The sequence below is a fragment of the Schistocerca cancellata genome, chromosome 3, assembly GCF_023864275.1.
Source record: "Schistocerca cancellata isolate TAMUIC-IGC-003103 chromosome 3, iqSchCanc2.1, whole genome shotgun sequence".
Taxonomy (NCBI): Eukaryota; Metazoa; Arthropoda; class Insecta; order Orthoptera; family Acrididae; genus Schistocerca; species Schistocerca cancellata.
Window position 1 is genome coordinate 519,966,485 of NC_064628.1, and position 20,367 is coordinate 519,986,851.

At 44.3% G+C, this 20,367-nt stretch overlaps 2 protein-coding genes across 2 annotated transcripts in view; one reads left to right on the forward strand and one right to left on the reverse strand.

Moving 5' to 3' along the window:
• LOC126175331 (GTP-binding protein Di-Ras1) overlaps positions 1 to 20,367 on the reverse strand; it is a 1,524,693-nt gene that overhangs the window by 973,636 nt on the left and 530,690 nt on the right. The window lies entirely within an intron of this gene.
• The window catches only part of LOC126175330 (pancreatic lipase-related protein 2-like), a 379,377-nt gene that overhangs the window by 317,241 nt on the left and 41,769 nt on the right, over positions 1 to 20,367 (forward strand). Inside the window, exon 4 of the mRNA XM_049922046.1 lies at positions 10,574 to 10,822. Within this exon, the coding sequence (XP_049778003.1) occupies positions 10,574 to 10,822 (249 nt within the window). The remainder of the gene's footprint in view (positions 1 to 10,573; positions 10,823 to 20,367) is intronic.

The window sequence follows — 20,367 nt, forward strand, 5'->3', positions numbered from 1 at the left end:
TCAGACTGCTAGCTTTCACCTTGTCTGCTGTTCGCGCTTCCACAGTTTGACAGTGGTTCTTGTGAGTGCGCTTCAGTGTGGAACCGCGCGCCTGCTTCGGTCGCAGGTTCAAATCCTGCCACGGGGATGGATGTGTGTGATGTCCTTAGCTTAGTTAGGTTTAAGTAGTTATACCTCTAGGAGCCTGATGACCTCAGATGTTAAGTCACATAGTGCTTAGAGCCATTTGAACCATTTTCTTGTGAGTCATCTGCTGTGATAGTTTGTAAGGACACCAAAAAAGAAAAATTGGCCAGGTGCGTGTAGATTTGCTCACTGAGGTTTCCATACAAACTTAATTATGTATCTGGACTGTCCATCCATTCCGGGAATCGAGGATCTCACGATTTTCACCTATTATTGACACTGACACTGGCAAGATAACGGTTACAGGGATTCCAAGCCATTCGAGAATGATCTGTTATCATGTCTGAAGTCGGATAACAAATGACAAAAAGTTTTTTTCGTGTGATATAATTACAAACTAACAATTTTCGGATTTTGTCATTCGGTTGTACTGTGTTACCTTGCTTCTTGTCAGACTTTCTGATGGGATCACAACATATGGAAGCTTGGGTCTGGCCTTGAGTCGTGCTGGGATACACTAATGGTAAGACGACCGCTAGCGATAAGCGGGAAATCCGGGTTCGAGTCCCGGGCTGGTACAGATATAAATTGTCGTCATTGAGTTATACAGTTGACGGTTGACGATATTCTCAACTACGAAAAAATGCCATGTGCCTGATGAGTGAGTTTGCGAGTGTCACATTTTGTGACATAAATGGCCGCAACTTTTGACTGCATTGACTCAAAGGCCTCACTGTTATCCAACACCACGGGATAGTAGACCTTAATATGTCACAAATTTCAACTTGATACGTCAGCCTGTTCTTGAGGAAAAGGGTTATGAACAGTAGAACAGTCAGACAGATGAACAACAAAGCGATCCCGTAAGGGTTCCGTTTATACTGATGAGAAACGGAATCCTAAAAACGTCATCTAGGCAAGAGCTAGTGTTACACGGTATTAGCACGACGTTTCATGATGGCCGTCGATCGCTTCACGTTGTCCATTCAAGTTCTGAGTGCACAGTGAGCACTTAAATGTGCGTAGAAAATAGTGTCTCCAGCCAAGTATGAGGTGCCTGCTGCGAGATTTCGCTCGATTTCATGCAGCCTACATAACCAAACCGTCACGCATTTCTTTCTCCGTGACAATTATCGACCACCCACTATTCAGCTCGGATTTGGCTGCCTCTGAGTTTCATCTCTGCTCACATGAATCGCTTGCTAAGAAGACAACATTTTGGCACGGACAGCGAGCTATATACCAGCCTTCTATGACAAGGGTATTGGTACGTTGGTTCAATGCTACGACAAACGTCTTAAGTAGGAGAGGCGAGTAGAAGGTGTAGCTAATGGCTGCAAATAATTTTTTTATTTAATTATGGTTTTCATTTCGCGACCGATCAAACCTTAATATACGAACAGCCCTCGTACGATGGCACATTTCTGTCACGTCTTCTTGTCTTCTCGCACGTGTTCCATACAATCGACTAGCACATACACCACACCACTGCCATGACTTACGTTACTGGTGGAGCGTAACATGACTACCTACTACAAATCTCCACCCCATATAGCGCCCCAAGGCTATCAGCGTGCTCTTTTAAGACGGCGACTCATTATTATTCCATTGATTTACACTTAAATATAATTCATTATTTTTAGACTTCAACTTTTCCTATTCATTATAGTGGACATTCAAGTGGTAATGAAACAGCACTGTTTTATAAAACTGATCAAGCGAAATAGCATTTCTTGGAACTCATTACACCTCATAAGGTTTCGATCAAGGTTTCCTGGAGGCTACCTGTGTTTTAAGGCAAACGATGGAATTGCTAATCGCTTTTCAAATATCCGAAGTTGTTAGCCCGCTCTGCCCTGCACAAAGTAGTTTGTATTTGGCTGAAAAGAACCGAGGTGTGTGAAAGGCCGTAGCTTATAAGAGCCCGCCTTGACCACAGTGTGTAAAAACCGGCGCTTCATAGTTTTAGTTTATTAAGAGTGCGAATTATATAAATAGAGAAACTGAGTCTAGCATGTAATGATTTGTGGAAAGCAAGCTTGCCTGACCTTTCCGAAATATGGCCTATGTCTTAAACAGTGTCCCACCTCGCTCGCTACTAGACACATATGTAAGTTTTCCCATGCTACGTGAATGTCCATTGTACAGAATGTTCGGAAATACCTGCTATAGATTTTAACACTTGAAGAGGGCAGTCAGTATATAATACTTTGATGGGAACCCATGTCCGGTAACGCACTGTTTCCGTTCTAGGACGGTTACAGTTCAGATGGTTAACTTGAGAAACTGAATGAAGCGTGAGCAGTGCAATTATTAGGTAACAGTTTGAACGGAAACATCCGTTCAACATTTCCTTCCAATGCCTTTGCTTCTTCGATACAGTAAACATGATTCGGTACATGTTTTCGGAATACACGGGCATGTTCCTTCTGTATGGCGAAGGTAATGGAAGAGCTGCTAGTTTGCTGTGTCATGAACGTTTTCCGCAACGTAGCACGCCATTGCAAAAAATTTCTGCCCAAGTCACGCAACAGCTCCGAGAAAACAGGTGTTTCAGCTTCAAGAAGCAGCACTGTGGTGATGCACGGCAACGCCGCATGTCCGAATTCTCGTTGCAAGGCAGACGTTAAGTGACGTCAGGTGACCATAGGACGTAGTACACGTCATCATGTCTACCCTATTGCATACCAGGGCAAGAGGTGCTGAGACTTTTCTCTTTCCCTTAGCAGACGTGGATACATTACACATCTGAACAACGACACGTTTCCACACATGGTTTCCTATTCAAAATATTATGTACTCACTCCCCTCTACAAGTCCTAGAAGTTTGAAATGGGAATTTCCAAACATCCCATATTTAAAACCCATTACTGTATATATATGCCCATTACTGTATATATATACCAACAAAACTTTTACGATTCATACTAGCAAATATTTCTAATCGACAGCTACTGGTAGTACTTTGGTGTTATTAAATCGAATTGCACAGTTTTGTCTGCGGAATTTGGAAGCTGCTGAAACTAAAACGCTGAATCTTTTAAATTCAGTACTTAGTGTAAAACGGAAGGTAACTGCGGCAAATGTGGAGACTTTGGCTTTCAGTTTATAACAGTTTCTGCATCATTGTGTAGTGTTTATGTCTCAGCAGAAACTGACAGTCGGTAAATCAAAACATTTAGCACATTTCAGCTTATTTTTGCTAGTACATTCACTGAAAACAACAACACGCATCACGTTAACATTCAATCTCTTTGCCAATGTCCCATAACGTCGTTAAAAATAGTTCACTTCATTTAAATAAAGATAGCTACGTAGATAAAATGATGCCAGTGTCAACTGCACGATGTAATACTCAACCCTTTCCATATTTTCACTCGTCATAATTCGTCCTTCCGGTGCAGAAACAGTTTACGAAACGATATGTGTCTTGTAGGACACCATCTATAGTGAATAGGTAATGCGTTTTGGCTGGCCTCCATAAGGAAGTCCATATTGTGACTTTATGTCTGTAGCTAGATGAATAATTTTGTTACCACATTATCAGCTATAGTGCCTGGTTGGTAAAAATGAGACATTCCGCTTTCATTATCACGCTACCGTTGTGATAATTCTGCTGCACTACATACCAAAATACCACCGCAGCCTCGTGTGTGCCCCTGCTCCGAAACATTTCGGTATGATTTAAGTTTACGATTTGTTAAAACTGTTCGATCTGATACGATAACGATTTTAATTTCCCGGCTGATAAATTTTAACTAGGTCACCGTTAGACTGAAAAATCTCATTGTGCATGGAACGAGGATGAAATTTAATCCAAAGTGGGGTAGACTGATGTAATGTAAGAAACCGGGGATGGGTAATCCGTTGCATACGTCACTGGCAGAATTTTCAGTGTATACTTTTTGTAGACGCACGTCAAAGGCCGTATTGGTACCGGAGATTGGATGTCTGGAGTTCATCAACGATTCGCAGTGGAGATTTGATGCAGGCAACATGCAAGCAACCAATCTAAACTCTCCCCTAACTGCAGACCGTGGTCAGATGCCGCTGGCAGGGCAGCGTAATATCACTGTATTGCAGACACAGCTTATCGTATTCCCATTGTAAGTGCTAACTTTGTTGTTATTCGTAGATGGAACAACTTATACAACATGTTATACAAATTTTGAAAAGCTGAATGTTATCCTGAATCTAATATGATTTCCGTATGTTTCTTGGGCCATGGAAAACTAAAATGAGAGTTAAACTTATTGATTTACTCTCATTTTGAAGATAACGTCTTTTTTTATATACCTTACAAAAATAAAAAAAATTAACATTAAATACTGTAACAACCTTCCTTTTTGGTCTTTCTCTAGCGCTGTGCTGCAGGACCCTACCTTTGCACTATACTCAACATAAGATGGCTAGACTCCATCCCTTTGATCCTCCAGAGAAATATCCTAGTGAAAGCACTCAGCAAGTTCGTTGCTTGCGTCGCTGCAGTTTTACGGGACGCAATTCACGTACTGTTGCAAAAAAAAAAGACATTTTAGTGAATGTGTCATTGCAGTCGTTCATAGCACGACACCCACAAATTTTCTGTTTCAAAGATTCCCTAAAGTCAAGCGACACTTTTTTAAAGCAGCTGTTATGTAGTTTCCTCCTATTCCTTTGGCATTAATTCAGATTATATGTCTTTAAATAGTTGTTTGTCCTGTGGACTCATAAACACACGTACATTCACTTTTACGAAACTGAGCCTGGAGAACGTTTGAACTAAGTGACTGAATGCAGAGTCATTTACTTGTCAACATTTCACGAAATTCTTCGCAATCTCTAATTTTGTAAGCAGTGCCGGAAGCGCAAATTTGCCTGGCTCCATCACTGTTTGAGATACAATTTTTTTTTTGAAAATTTAATGACTGTCTCTTCCAGTGAATTTTCTGTGACTACAACGGCTTTGCCACTCACCTAGGAAACAACAGTAATCGGTGTAAATGGACCCCAGTTCTAATAATTTGTCAACGACTTTAAAATCCCCACAGATTTATCACTGCTATAGAGCTTAGTAGGATAGCAGGATATTTATTATATTTTCATCTTTTCATTTTGTATTGGTAGCATACGCCATACTAACAGAAGATAATTTATTGCCAGTGAATAAAAGTATTACATTAAGAATGGTCCTTGAAGAGTCACTGACCAGTCGCCGTTGCTCGCGACTATCCATCGTATTATTGCTTCCGTCAGACCATATGTGTCCTCGAGATATTTTGGCAATAGCGGACTGCTCCATTTCATTAGCTCCATTGCAACATATGGACATTTTCACATATTGGTGCACTTACGTGTATCGTTCCGCGATGAAGAAGTTCTGTCTTATTTTTAAGAAAATCGAGTTTCCTCATGAGTGTCCCTGGTAAATCTAGGCTGACATACTTGTAGAAAAATCTGCATTTCTCTAATAAAACTATGTTCCATCTTCATTTGAGGATTTATTAAAGCTCTCGGAGACATTTTCTGGAGATTCACGAACAAGAAGTTCTTTGCCATTTGATACAGGGCAAACTGCAGAACGTATTTTATGATATACAATTCTCGGACTTTGCTTCATGGAGACTGGTTCTCTTAAGAATGAAACTATAGAGAACCATACAGAAATAACATTAGCGTGGTTGATGGACTCCGTCAGGGCATCGTCCGTCCAAATGGCATACGACCTCATTCCAAATGGCAGACGACGTCGTCTTCCACTCATTCACGCACTGAGTTAGACACCAAACGTATGGTACCACTGGTTTGCCCTGGTCCTTATCTCACAGCGTAAACGCTTCCTCGAATGAAATGTCACATACTCTAAAATGAGGCAAAAATATTTTGCATTACTTACATTTACTAATCATTGTAGTACGCGCCTATAGGCAATAGAGTTTTAATTGGCTGCATGCAACTTCATCGAAAGACCATGACTGTGAAAAAATACATGTTAAGTTTTGCAAAAAAAGCGAACCAGTAATTGGGCACTATTAACAACGCCATTTATTAAGAATAAATAACACCGTTCCTGTTTTCCCATTCACCTGTTCATTGACAGACTGCTGCTCACTTAAAATCTGTTAAATGTGAATGGCCGTCGGTTCGAAACCGGTAACGACGTTGTTTGTTCCTAATAAAAAGCATTTTTAAAAGTGGTTGTCTGCTGCTTTTGCTGTTTAGTAAGAATTAACCTGTTGTTACCGCTCCCCTATAGCTTACCCCAGTCAGCTATAGGGAGAGAGGGGTAATATACAATGTGTTCAGGAGCCAAGAGAGAATAATAAGAGTGGACGACCAAGAACGATTGCTCGGATTACAAACGGTGAAAGACGAGGATGTAGTCTTTCGCCCCTACTGTTCAATCTGTACATCGAGGAAGCAATGATGGAAATAAAAGAAAGTTCATGAGTGGAATTGAAATTCAAGGTGAAAGGATATCAATGATACGATTCGCTGATGACATTGCTATCCTGAGTGAAAATGAAGAAGAATTACATGATCTGCTGCCTGGAATGAACAGCAAAATCAGTGCAGAGTATGGATTGGGAGTAAATCCCAGAAAGACGAAAGTAATAAGAAGTAACAGAAATGAGAACACCGAGAAACTTAACATCAGGACTGACGGTCACGAAGTAGATGAAGTTAAGGACTTCTACTACCTACGCAACAAATTAACCAGAGACGGACGGAGCAAGGAGGACATAAAAAACCGACTAGCACTGGCAAAATGAACATTCCTGGCCAAGAAAAGTCTATTAGCACCAAACATAAGCCTTAATTTGAGGAAGAAATTTCTGAGAGTTTACGGCTGGAGTACAGCATTGTATGGTGGTGAAACATGGACTGTGGGAAAACTGGAACAGAAGAGAATCGAAGCATTTGAGTTGTTGTGCTACAGATGACTGTTGAAGATTAGATGGACTGATAAGGTAAGGAATAAGGAGATTCTGCGCAGAATCGGAGAGGAAAGGAATATGTGGAAAACACTGACAAGGAGAAGGGACAAGATGATAGGACATCTGTTAAGACATCAGAGAATAGCTTCCATGGTACTAGAGGGAGAGCCGGCCGGGGTGGCCGAGCGGCTCTAGGTGCTTCAGTCTGGAACCACGCGACCGCTACGGTCGCAGGTTCGAATCCTGCCTCGGGCATGGATGTGTGTGATGTCCTTAGGTTAGTTAGGTTTAAGAAGTTCTAAGTTCTAGGGGACTGATGAGCTCAGGAGTTAAGTCGCATAGTGCTCATAGCCATTTGAACCATTTGAACTAGAGGGAGCTGTAGACGGCAAAATATGCAGAGGAATACATCCAGAAAATACTTAAGGACGTAGGTCACAAGTGCTACTCTGAGATGAAGAGGTTGGCACAGGAAAAGAAGTTCATGACGGGCCGCATGAAGCGAGTCAGAAGAATGACGATCCCCCGGCTCCCCCTCCCCCCCAAAAAAACCTGTAATTGGAGGCGTATCGTTAGTCTACAATCCTGCGAGCTGGCTTCCCAATCTGCACTGCTAGGCTCTCCTTGAGCGCCGGAACTTGGTAGCTGCGAGTCAGCAGCAGTTTTTAAATCTTGTGTTCAAATTTGCTTAAAATATCAATATGCTATGATTCCAGTAGAGTGTTAATTTCTAGGAAGGACCATGTAAAAGATATCATCCAATACTGCCTCGCAGTGGGTAGCTTTTTAGTATCATGATGGTACGTGCACACACACCTCCAAGTTGTGCTCCACATTTTAGTATGTAGTCACCATAAAGCTGCTAAAATCATATGCCCGCGAAAAGCAAAGGTCCTAGATTCGAGACCAAGACCGGCATGCAGTTTTAATCTGCTACGAAATTTCAGATCAGCGCATACTTCGCTGCAGAGTGAAAATGTAGTCATTTTATTTATCTAATTAGTACTTTGGAGGTACATGTTCTGGGCGACATGATGTACTATGCACTGCTCCAACTTACAAAGTTTTCAGATTGTTTCTGACAACACTGTATAGCTTACGTCTAAAACTCTGGGAGATATAGCATACAACATTATAAACTTCTACAGTGTGTCAAACGACTACACAATGCTTAAATTAATTGCAGAACAATAAATATATTAGCAGTTTTGTAGTGGTCATACGTAATAATGTAGAGATACAGATTTGTTGGTGACCAGCAGTCTGAGAAGGACTGTTGCTACGTCTGAAGTCATTAATCTGTTTGTGTTATCCGTCTCGTTAACTTTACGTCAGGCGTCGCCAACGAAACATTCAAAAGAAGGTGTGTGGACAAAACCACTTGGTCCATAATTGTACGGAAGGCGCAGTGGGGAATGGAACAGATGTAGCAGTGGGCCTCAGCTGTGAACGGCCGCCGAGCGGTAACGGAGGTGCAGCTCGGTAGCTGAAGCCTACGCGTTAATGGCCGTCTCGTATAACTTGTAAGCTACCGCTAGTTACCCTGCATATGATTGTATCCATATGTTATGTCAGTATGACCTATGCTTCGACAAATATAAACGCTCAAACTCAACTGTTTCTCATTGGAGTACCAAATAAGAAACAGTCATCTAAACAAAGAATTAACAAAAACAAAACAAGTCCGATTACACGCTGCTAGAAGAAATCCATAAAAAAGGGTAAAAATTTGGATTAGCAGACAACATCCGTTACTGTTATACTGATAATATAATAACAGAACAAGTGTCACGTGGAAATTCAATCAACTGACATTTTCGTAAATTGCACATTTTTAATCAAATTTTTGCTTCATCGTTTGCTCTCCCGACATGAATGTAATGATATTGCATATGATAACAAGAGCCCAAGAGCCTTGTTATGAAGAACTTTCCGTGCACCTATGGTGAACGAAGACGGTGGTACAATGCTGTGTAGTAAAGTTGTAACAACGGAAACACAAAAAACACTCAACAGGCAAATTAAGTGACCAACCCTTCGGATCGAAAGGGTAAATTCGCCCAGTATACAAGACGGGAATACGTATCCGCACCGGTCTCACGCCAATCTGCGAGAGCTGTACTGCATATGATCCACTTCTGCAAAGACTGTGCTCGAACATTATGAATTTCCTCGAGGGTAACGATCTGTCGACACACAATCAGGATGGATTCAGAAAGTATCGTTGATGTAAAACACGAGTAGCTGTTTATTGGAACGAAGTAATGAATGCTGTGGACAGACCATCTATTAATTCCACATTCCTAGATTTCCAGAAGACTTTTCACACCGTTCCTCACGTCTTGTATTCAACCTGCGTGCGTATGGAGTATCATCTCAGTTGTGCGACTGGATTTGTCATTCCCTGTCAGAAACGTCAAGGAACTTAGTAATCGACGGAAAATCACCGAGCAACATAAAATTGATATATGGCGTTCACCAAAGAAGTGTTATAGGCCCTCTGCTGTTCCTAATCTATGTAAACGATTTACGAGGCAATTTGAGCAGCTCTCACAGATCGTCTGCAGATGATGCTCACATTTGCCGTCTAGTAGAATCATCTGAAGACCAAAACGAATTGCAAAGCGGCTTAGACACGACATCTGTATTATGCGAAAAGTGGCAATTTTTGCTCTCAGTAAGGAGAAGTGTGAGGTCATCCACAGGAGTGCGAAAAGAAATCCATTAAATTACGGTTACACGATAAAGCACACAATTTTAAAGACTGGCGATTCGACTGGATTCCTAGGAATTACGATTGCGAAGAACTTAAACTGGTACGATCGCGTAGATAATGTTGTGGGAAAGACAAACCAAAGACTGCGCCTTATTGGCAGCACACTTACGAGGTGCAACAGATCTACTAAACAGACTGCCTGCATTACACTTGTTCGTCATCTGATAGAGCAATGCTGCGCGGTATGTGGTCCTTACCAGGCAGGTTTGACGGGGGACATCGAAAAAGTCCAAAGAAGGGCCTCTTGTTATGTATTATAGCAAAATAGGGGAGGAAATGTCACAGATATCGTGTGAGTTGAGGTACAATCAGTAAAACAAACGCATTTTTCGTTGCGGCGAGACCTTCTCACGAAATTTCATTCACCTACTGTCTCGTCCGACTGTGGAAATATTTCACTGTCGCCAGCTTACATAGGGAAAAATCGCCGTCGTAATAAAATAAGAGAAATCAGAGGTAGTACATAAAGATTCAAGTGCTCATATTTCCGGCACCTGTTATGGAATGGAACGGTAGAGAAATAGTCTGATGGTGTGGGAAAGAACCCTCTGCAACGCATTTCAGTGTGAACTGCGAAGTCGTGATATAGATGTAGGTGTAGATTGCTCTGGTTACTAGTCCAGACTTTCCATGCTATTATTTTCATCTCTAGGCCAACGATGTACAAGTGTCCAGTGTAACTGCATCTTTGACATGCCAGGGAGCAACACTTCTGACGCGGTGAACCTATAGCAGCTGCGCCTCGCTGTTGCAGCCGTGCTGGAGGCGGCGGACGTGCACTTCGTGGCGGTGCACTGGGGGCGGCTGGCGGACGGCGACTACCGTGACGCGGCGTCCAATACGACGGTGGTGGCCGAGAGGGTGGCAGCCCTGCTGGACGCGCTCATCGTGGGGCTGGGCGCGCGCGACGCAGACTTCCACCTGCTAGGCTTCAGCCTGGGCGCGCAGGTCATGGGGCAGGTGGGGCACGCCATGACAGCTGGCCGCGTCCACAGGATCACCGGTGAGTGCTGCGGCAGGCGTGCCAACTGTCCAGTCGTGCCAGACGCTCTGCTTTGTCTAATACAGTGGTTCTTAACCTAAGAGGTAATTACCCCTTGAAGGATAAAATGTAATTTTCTAAGGGGTAATAACAAATTCAATAGCGAATTTGAGCAGTTCTCATGTATCCGACCGGTTAGCGTCGTAATTTCTCCAGAATATTTCGTCAGACGTACACGCTGCCATCTTCAGGTGATTCCTGACGAATGCTGTGCTGTTCCTTTCGGCGCCCTATACATACTAACCGTTACCCTCTCCTCCGTTCCTCTCCTGGTGTCTTCGGTGCTGCCGGAGCGGCTGTTACTGGAGGTGGTGGGGGAAGCGGCGCCTGGGTCTGAAGTGGGGTCTGCAGTCTCCCTGTTGCCGTCGTCGGGGGCTGTCCTCGATCTCTGGGACCGCATCTTTCTCTCCAGACTGAGTGCAGGGTTCCAAGCCTGACTAAGTTGAAGGCTGCTGTGTTTATTAATTAGTCGGATTTCAATGGCCTCTTTAATAACGCAGTCCCAGAAGTAGGAGGATGGACAGAGTATTTTTGTTTTTTCACAGTCCATAGTATGGCCAGTCTTTATACAATTGTCAGCCACGGCTGATTTAGTGGCCTGGCGTAATTCGGTATGGCGCTTGTGTTCGCGGCACCTCCCTTCTACAGTGCGGACTGTCTCCGCAATGTATGATTTTCCGCACTGACAGGGAATTTGATAAACGCCTGGTTTTCGAAGGCATAGGTCATCTTTCACTGACCCCAGTAAAGTCAAGGTTTTTTCCGGGGGTCCGAATACACATTTCACATTGTGTTTCCCCAGGATTCTACCGATTTTTCTTGAGGTGTTTCCGACAAACGGAATGCACGCCAATGACTTGTGTTCTTCTGTTTCTTGTTCTTGTTCTCTTGGCGCAGTCTGTTTGAGTGCGCGTCTTATTTGCTTCTGGTTGTACCCATTTTTCCAAAATGTTGTCTCGAGCTGCTGCAGTTCTGCTGGAAGGTTCTCCTGATCGCAGATCGATCGTGCCCTGTGAACAAGTGAGCGCAGAACGCCTTCGCGCTGGGAGTTGTGGTGGCAACTGAAGGCATTTAGGTACAAATCGGTGTGTGTAGGTTTTCTGTATACACTGTGTCCCAGCAACAAGATGGCAGCGTGTACGTGTGCCGAAATATTGTGGAGAAATTACGACGCTACCCGGTCGGATACCTGAGAACTGTTCAAATTGGAAATATGCCGGGAAAACTTCAGATCGCAAATTCAATAGCGTTAGACTTTACGTAATGTATGTCTGTTTTGTAGAGGAGCTACAATGCCTATTATTTCTCACGCATATCTTGTTTTTACTCTTGATGCTTACAGATGGCGCTTTAACGTTAGATATTTTATCCTTTCTCCAACTGCTTTTATGTTTATTTTACTACTATTACATGTTTTAAATCTATTTTCCACTTTCATTGCCACTATATGTTTTAGTTTAATATTACCTATTGTATGTATTTTCAAACATATAAACGCTGCCTTGTATGTATTTTCAAACATATAAACGCTGCCTACTGGAATTTCCGTCCACTTCGTCCGCAGTCTGTGAGTGTAGCATAGCGTGCGCGGATCTTGTTATGCATTCACGACTCCTAGAATGTGTGCTGCAATATGTATCTTTCAAGTTTACATGTAAGGCCCTATCTTAGCATTGCTGGATGCCTTCGCCGAAAGTAAGAATCGTCGTCATTTTTACGGTTTCAATTCGAATTTGGCTTTTCGTTCCCAGTTTCGGTCAATAGTTTTTAAAAAATTTTAAAGTTTTATACTTTTTCGTTCTAGGTATTTAACAAGATTTTGTCTATTTTTGACTGATGCGTTATCCGCAAATGAAAGTCCTCCTTTCTGTTTTTTTTTTCTATAGCATTTAAGAATTCTTTACCATCTTCTTATGCTAGCTAGGACTATCTATTTCTATTTATTTTTTCCCATGTAGAAATTCTAAAGATTCCTCAAAAAGGCAAAACCCATAAGTAAATCTTCTGCTGTCATTCGCCACCGATGCTGTTTATCTTACTGACAATGTGAAAAATCACATACAGCCAAGTTGTCCAAGTGCGTCCTTGATTATCAAAAAAGATGTAAGCTGCATTATTTTTGTGTACTACTGACAATTAAAGTTGTAATATCATGAAAGCGACACGCAACAAACTTCAAACTGGCATGAAGGGTACAACACGTTTCGATACGCAAATCAGTGGAACTGCAAAAAGTAGCAATGAATAATGCCATGTACATTCTGTGTATAGCTAAAGTCCATATAGTGGCATTTTTATTCGGAAATCGAACGGGAATGATTGCTGTTTGTGATACGATCGAGTTACGCCTCGTATATGAAGAAACGTCCGCTAGCATGTGTCCGAATTCCTCAGTGGCAGCATCGTGGCCTATTGAAACTGCAGTTTATTGTTTCGTGATATTAGTGCTCGTGCTGGTCGACAACCCACGACCGTTACACGATTATGGTCGATGGGTTGAGGAGGACCGTGCTCGACGCCACGCAGGCTCTCAGTGGCCTCGACCGCCTGCAGAGCGCGAGGGAGGAAATGTTGTTCGCTTTGTGTGCGCAGCATCGTACGGCCGGGTCACGTCCTGGGGTCTGAAAATGGCCTCATTAGCAGTAAGAGTAGTGCCGACCCGGCCAGGACGACGACGCCTGCAGCACCACCGACTGCCAGTTTGGCGACCATTTTGAAGAGAGGGGCGAGCTGTTATGCTGGTGCGCTCTAATTCGACACCGGACGCAGTAGTAGCAGCAGGACTTCTTTTGGGACGAGTCCCAGCTCTGGCCACACCATCGTGTTAGGCATATCAGTATGTGGCATTTCCGAACAGAACGAACGTCATCAACTTGTATTCGTCTTCATAATACACGGCCTAGCACTTGGAGTAATGGTACGGGGCGCCGATCGAAATTCATGTATCAGTTTTTCTTTGAGATGTGACATATGACCACGCAAGAGAAGTGCGACCATTTAATGGACATGTAAATTTTTTACAAACTGCTTTTATGGTCACTGCAGGAAAATTTGTCACTTGAAGTTCAGCAACTCATCTACACTGACGCTCTTCGAATAAACTCTTCTTCAGAATATCTGAAGAAAGTCTAGAAAGTTAATTAGGAGCACAGCTTTCTTTAAATTAATAAAATTGACAAAACTTTATAAGAACATAAATTAAAATGAACATATCAGTGGAGGTAGGGAGTATGATACAGATAATATGGCGTCATATATAAGTATCTAGCATCAGAGTACAACTGAGTAACAAAACATGACATTACGTACAAGGTAACAAACACGGCTACCGGGTGGCGTGAATACCAGCTCAACGTAGCGATGAACGCGTTCGACAAGCCAAACATAGGTGAAAAATAGTTAAAAACGAAGAATGTTATTCAACAAAGACGGTAAAAACGGTAAGATACATCGAAACAACATAGCAAAACCAAGAGTAATACAATAAAAATAAAAACGAAATCTAAGGTAAAGGATAGGCTTGGCGGAGAAAACGGATAAAAACTAGGTGGCACATTAGTCATATGACGTACTACATAAAAGAGGCAATACATATGCATTACATTTCACAAAAGACGGAATATCATTAAGCTGCAGTGCTAACAGAGTAGAAGTTTCGTCTATATCATGTGGCACAACTTGACAAAAAGAAGGGACCGGTTAGTAGGACATGTTCTGAGGCATCAAGGGACCACAAATTTAGCATTGGAGGGCAGCGTGGAGGGTAAAAATCGTAGAGGGAGACCAAGAGATGAATACACTAAGCAGATTCAGAAGGATGTGGGTTGCAGTAAGTACCAGGAGATGAAGAAGCTTCCACAGGATAGGGTAGCATGGAGAGCTGCATCAAACTAGTCTCAGGAGTGAAGACCAGAACAACAACTACATCTGTGACTTCTCAGTTTATCATTCAGTGAGAGGTACATGTGGAAGAGTAACCAGATCTCATCAGCATATAAGACGAAGCGTGTCACAGCAGGCGATCTGACGGAGCTTACACGAAGGAAGGAAAAATGGAAGATCAGGGTTTAACATCCCGTCGAGGAAGAGGTCATTGGAGATGGAGAACAAGCTGCAACTGAGGAAGGAAATCGGCCATCTCGAAAGGAAATTTACTGGTATTTACATTAGGTGTGTGTGTGTGTGTGTGTGTGTGTGTGTGTGTGTGTTTGAAGTTTACGGGCGCTAAACAGCGTGGTCATCAGCGCCCAAACGCATAAAAACAGGAACACATGCAGTGAAGGGACTAAGACAAACAGCGAACAAGGAGAACGGCTAAAACACACAGACCTGACGCAGTTCCAAATCCTCACACACAGAGGCAAAACGAGAGGAGAAGGGACACACTAAAAAGGAAAGGAAACACAAGGAAAAGAGAACAGAAACCGAAGGGAAACAAGGAGGTAATCGTGACTGGCTGACCTCTTACCTAAAACCTGGGTGAGCCAGTCACCCAGCAGCACATTAAAACCCTCTCCCTAAAATCCGAGGCAACAAATTGGACAGGACACAAATCCGTAAGACCTTAACTACAGTCGTTGCGTCATCTTGTAAAATAGAGGGCAAATCCGGTGGCAAGGAAACCACCGCCCTCTGGTCAGAGAATAAAAGACAGTCAAGTAAAATGTGGCGGACAGTAATCTGGACGCCACAAGAACTGCAGATTGGGGGGTCCTCCCGCCGGAGTAAAAAACCATGCGTTAAGGGACTGTGCCCGATGCGGAGGCGAGTGAGGAGAACCTCATCCCGCCTGCATGACTGGTAGGACGTACGCCATGGCCGCGTGGTAGCCTTGACCAGACGCAGCTTATTGTCACCGACTGCCAGCCACTCCTCTTCCCACTGACGCATAACACGAAAACGCAGGAGGGAGGTAACAGCATGGAGGGGGACGGCACATTCAACAACGTGAGGGAGGGAACATGCATCTTTGGCAGCCACATCCGCCAGTTCGTTTCCCCTAATACCCACGTGCCCCGACACCCAGCAGAAGGACACCTCCTTCCCCTGCCGTTGCAGGTGGAGGAGGGCATCATGGATGTTCTGGACGACCGTATCCGCTGGGTACAAGTGTTGCATGGTCTGAAGGGCACTCAGGGAGTCAGAACAGATGAGGAACTTAAGACTGGGAACACACTCTGCTCCAATGCCCGCAAGATCGCAAACAATTCGGCATCGAAGATGGTAAACGCCGCAGGAAGCCGTAACTTGACGACTCGATCAGGGAAAACAACAGCACAACCAACAGAGTCCCCCTGTTTAGAGCCATCCGTAAATACTGGTACATGGTCGGGATGCTGGTTTAAAATATCATAAAATAAGGAGATAAAAACAAACGCAGGAGTGCAACTCCTCCGGTACGCTGACAAGTCTAAAAGGACGCTGGGCCTCTGGAGCAACCAGGGAGGCAGGCGAGTAAAACCTTGTCGTTGGGGGGCCACACGCTCCACACCAAGGGACTCGAGCAAATGCTTGGCACGAATCCCAAATGGTCGCGTTGCCTTGGAACGACTGGAAAAGAGACGTTCCATAGGCGGTCGGGCAACGGTAGGGTACGCAGGGGAGGTAGGATAGGCAAGGAATTGACACACCCGTCGCACCATGAGGAGTTTCCGCCGGATGGCGAGCGGCGGTTCCCCTGCCTCAGCACACAGGCTGCGGATGGGACTGGTACGGAAGGCACCAGTGGCCAGCCTGATACCCTCATGGTGTACTGCATCAAGAATCTTCAGATACGAAGGCCTTGCTGACGACCCATACACGGTGCAACCATAGTCAAGACGCGATCGGACGAAAGCCCTATAGAACTGCAGCAGACGCGCCCGATCTGCTCCCCAGTACCGATGGCTCAGACACTTCAAAATATTCAGTGCCTTCAGGGCCCGCACCTTGAGGTCTTTAAGGTGAGACAACCACGACAACTTGGAATCAAAAGTGAGGCCCAGGAACCGCACAGTGTCGCTAAAAGGAAGAATGGTGTCCCTCAGACGCAATTCAGGGGAGGTAAAAAGACGTCGAGAACGATTAAAATGAACACACACACATTTGTCTGCAGAAAAGGGTAAAACCCGTCTTCGCAGTCCATGCCTCTAATCGCTGTATCGTAAGCTGCAACTGCCGACTAGCAGTGACAAGATTGGAGGAAGAACAGAAAACAACAAAATCGTCCACAAACAAGGAGCATTGGACAGGACTCCGGATAGTGGACGTGATACTGTTAATGGCGACGGCGAAGAGGGTGACACTTAAAACGCTGCCCTGAGGAACACCATTCTCCTGCACATACAAATCAGATAGCACATTACTTTACATTAGGTGTTTTAGGGAAACCATAGGAAATCTAAATGTGTATGGCCGGCAGAGTGTACGAACCGCTTCCCTCACAAACCCGAGACCAGAGTGCGCCACTGTGCTCGATGTCTGGACCATAAGAGGTTTCTCACAGAGCGATGGTGGCGCCTGAGCTTGTCGCACTTCTTCAAATCAAACAGACACGGCAACTTCAGAAAACTCTTGCTTGAGGTACTTACTGACTGTCCATGCCATACGGCAGTTGCTGCGGATAATGTATATCACTTCGAAAATTGTCGTGGCGGCAGGCATGGAAGGTAAATCTAAAGCAGACTCACGGTGAAAAACTTTGTAGACACCCACGCAGCTTCTTTTTGTGGAGAAGTAGGAAAATAAGCAGAGAGAAAATTGCTTTAGGGAGCTGCTGTCAATCCTTGAGTTGGATATTACGGGCCTCGCCGCGAGTCTTCCGCCGTCGGGAGGACGGGAGTGCCGCCGTTTGCTTTGCGGCGACCTTCCCACTCACAGTGAAAGAAAAATGCGGCGCTGTTCTGCAGAAACCTAACAGTTACAGAGAAAGCGGAAACACCGTTTCGTTATTTATATATTCTGTCTTTGAAACGAATCTCGAAATATTTGCATGCTTTCAGCACCCAATGCAAACCTTAGGCATTATTGCTCTAGCAGTACGTTAGTAATGAGTAGCTACTATAGAGAAAAAGAACTACGTCTATGCCCCCAAACTGCCTTACAGTGAATTGCGGGGATACTTCAGGTACAGCTGTCGCTGTCCATTCACGGATCCTGCAGTGGCAGCACTGGCAGTGGAGGGTATATAAAGCGTGCCTGGATGACACGAAAAACAGCGCAGTCCTTGTCATAAAACAGAAACGGAGCGATTTAACTTACGTCCAAAAGTTCGTGACTAATGACTTTCGGGTCATGGGTGGAAGCATTTCCGTAACGACAAACTCTGTGAACTGTTCGCGTGCCGCCGTGGTGAAGGTACAACGAGCATGGCAAAGTGGCGCTATCCAAAAGGCACCGAGGAAACTTTGGTGCACAACAGGCCAAAGATGACAGGGATGTACGATGCCTACGTAGATGTGTACGAGCGAACGGAAGTGCAACTGTTGAACAACTGACCGTCCAGATGAACTACGGGGCTACCAACAGTGTCTCCTCAATTACCGTTCTGCGAAATTTATTATCCATCGGTCTCCGCAACAGGCCCGTGGTTCAGGCAGCGATGCTAAGTGCTGTTCATCGGCTACGAAAGCAGGAACTTGCACGCCAGTATCGCAACTCGACGTGCACTGAGTGGCGAGAGATGGCCGTTTCCGATGGGTCACATTTCATGCTCCATCGGAAAGACGGTCGTTGACGTGTAAGGTGTGAAACGTCTGAAAGCAAATAAGGAGGGAACGTTAAGGTCTCGGAAATGACACTCCCTGGATGATCTCGTCATTCTGGAAGGCACACTGGGTCAACACGAGTATGTATCTATCCTTAGGAACCATGTCCACCCCTGCATGTAGTTTTTACTTTCTCGGCGCGATGGCATCTACCAGCAGGCCAATGAAATTTGTCACACGGTTCTCAGTGTACGTGCGTGGTTCGAAGAGCACAAGGACAAGTTTACCGTACTCTCCTGGGCACCAGACATCCCGTATTTAAAGTCAATCGAGAATCTGTGGGACTACGTCGATCGGGCTGTTCATGCCATAGACGCTCAATCGAGAAACCTAGCGCAGCTGGCCACTGCGCTGCAGTCGGTACCTTCCAGAATTTCACTGACTATTTACCTGCACGTCTCGCAGCGGCCCGCTCTGCAAAAGTTGTTTATCCAGAGTTTTCACAGGTGATGAAATTAGTGTGACTGGGAAATGTATTACACTTCGCTCGGAACGCGACCGTAGCATTCAGTTTACCACTCGCCTACCATTGGTATGTTTTCTACGACCGACTGTTCGCAATCGACCACATCTGTAGACTGCACTTTAACAAATGGGGAGCCGCCGCTGGCTTGAAAAGTAGCAGCTGTAAAATTTAGTGCTGAGAACAGAAATTCTTAACCGCGCCTTGTCGTACCCCACAGACATTTTATTTGGTTTCGTATCTGTCGACATGCAGCAACAGCGATGTCAAAATCTGGATATGGCATACGGAAAGGACCTTGTATAATGTTTACCTCACCGAACAGATTCCATTTGTAAGGTTAGACGGGGGTGTTGCACGGTATTATCACGATGTGTCCTGAGGGTGGCAAGCTTTTTGTTCCATGTGTTTACTACAGAGTTTAAAACTTTCTGAAGACGATTTTAATGTGTTATCAAGACGGCTGATCCGTCGAAACGAAATTCATATTTTCCTGAGATACTGTTTCAACTTGACACTGAACTATGTAGGCCGAACTTGCTAATGGGAAAAACTGCAGGCAACTATCACTGAGAAAAAAAGGATGTTATATGGATGTACTACGAGAAATGCATTCCAATGTAGGTGCACTCACTTGAACGTGGAGACATGGTTTTGGTTTCAATGATTGAAAGCACACATCGAAACACACAAGACAAGTGGGAATGTTTGCCTGTTCTAGTGCTTTAGCGGTACGGTGCTAACGACCATCGGTAGCGATTCGGCGACATTGTCTGCGTAGTGATTAATGGCTACTGCCCTGTGGGACCAGTTATCCTTCCACAACACCTCACAAGCCAGGCATAATATGAACTTACCGCAGGTGACCCTGCCTCCCCTGGTGAAAGACCGGCCTTTGCTATTAAATTATGAAGCTGCAGTTCGCTTCCACGTTTCCGTACGGAGGCACCTTGACATGTGTCACAGCCACACATTGAGGATGAACCGGTGGTGAGTATACCGATGCAGTAGCTCTGTACTTAATCATATACAACCGTTCGCTCGACGAAATATCCGTACTCAAAGACTGGAGAGTGGCACAGATCACACCAATATTTAAAAAAGATAATAGGAGTAATCCACTTAATAACAGACCCACATCATTGACGTCGATAAGGAGCAGGATTTTGGAACATATATTGTGTTCGAACGTTATGAATCACCTCGAAGAAAACGGTGCATTGACACACAGTCAACAAGGATTTAGAAAACTTCGTTCTGGTGAAACACAACTAGATCTTTACTCGGATGAAGTGTTG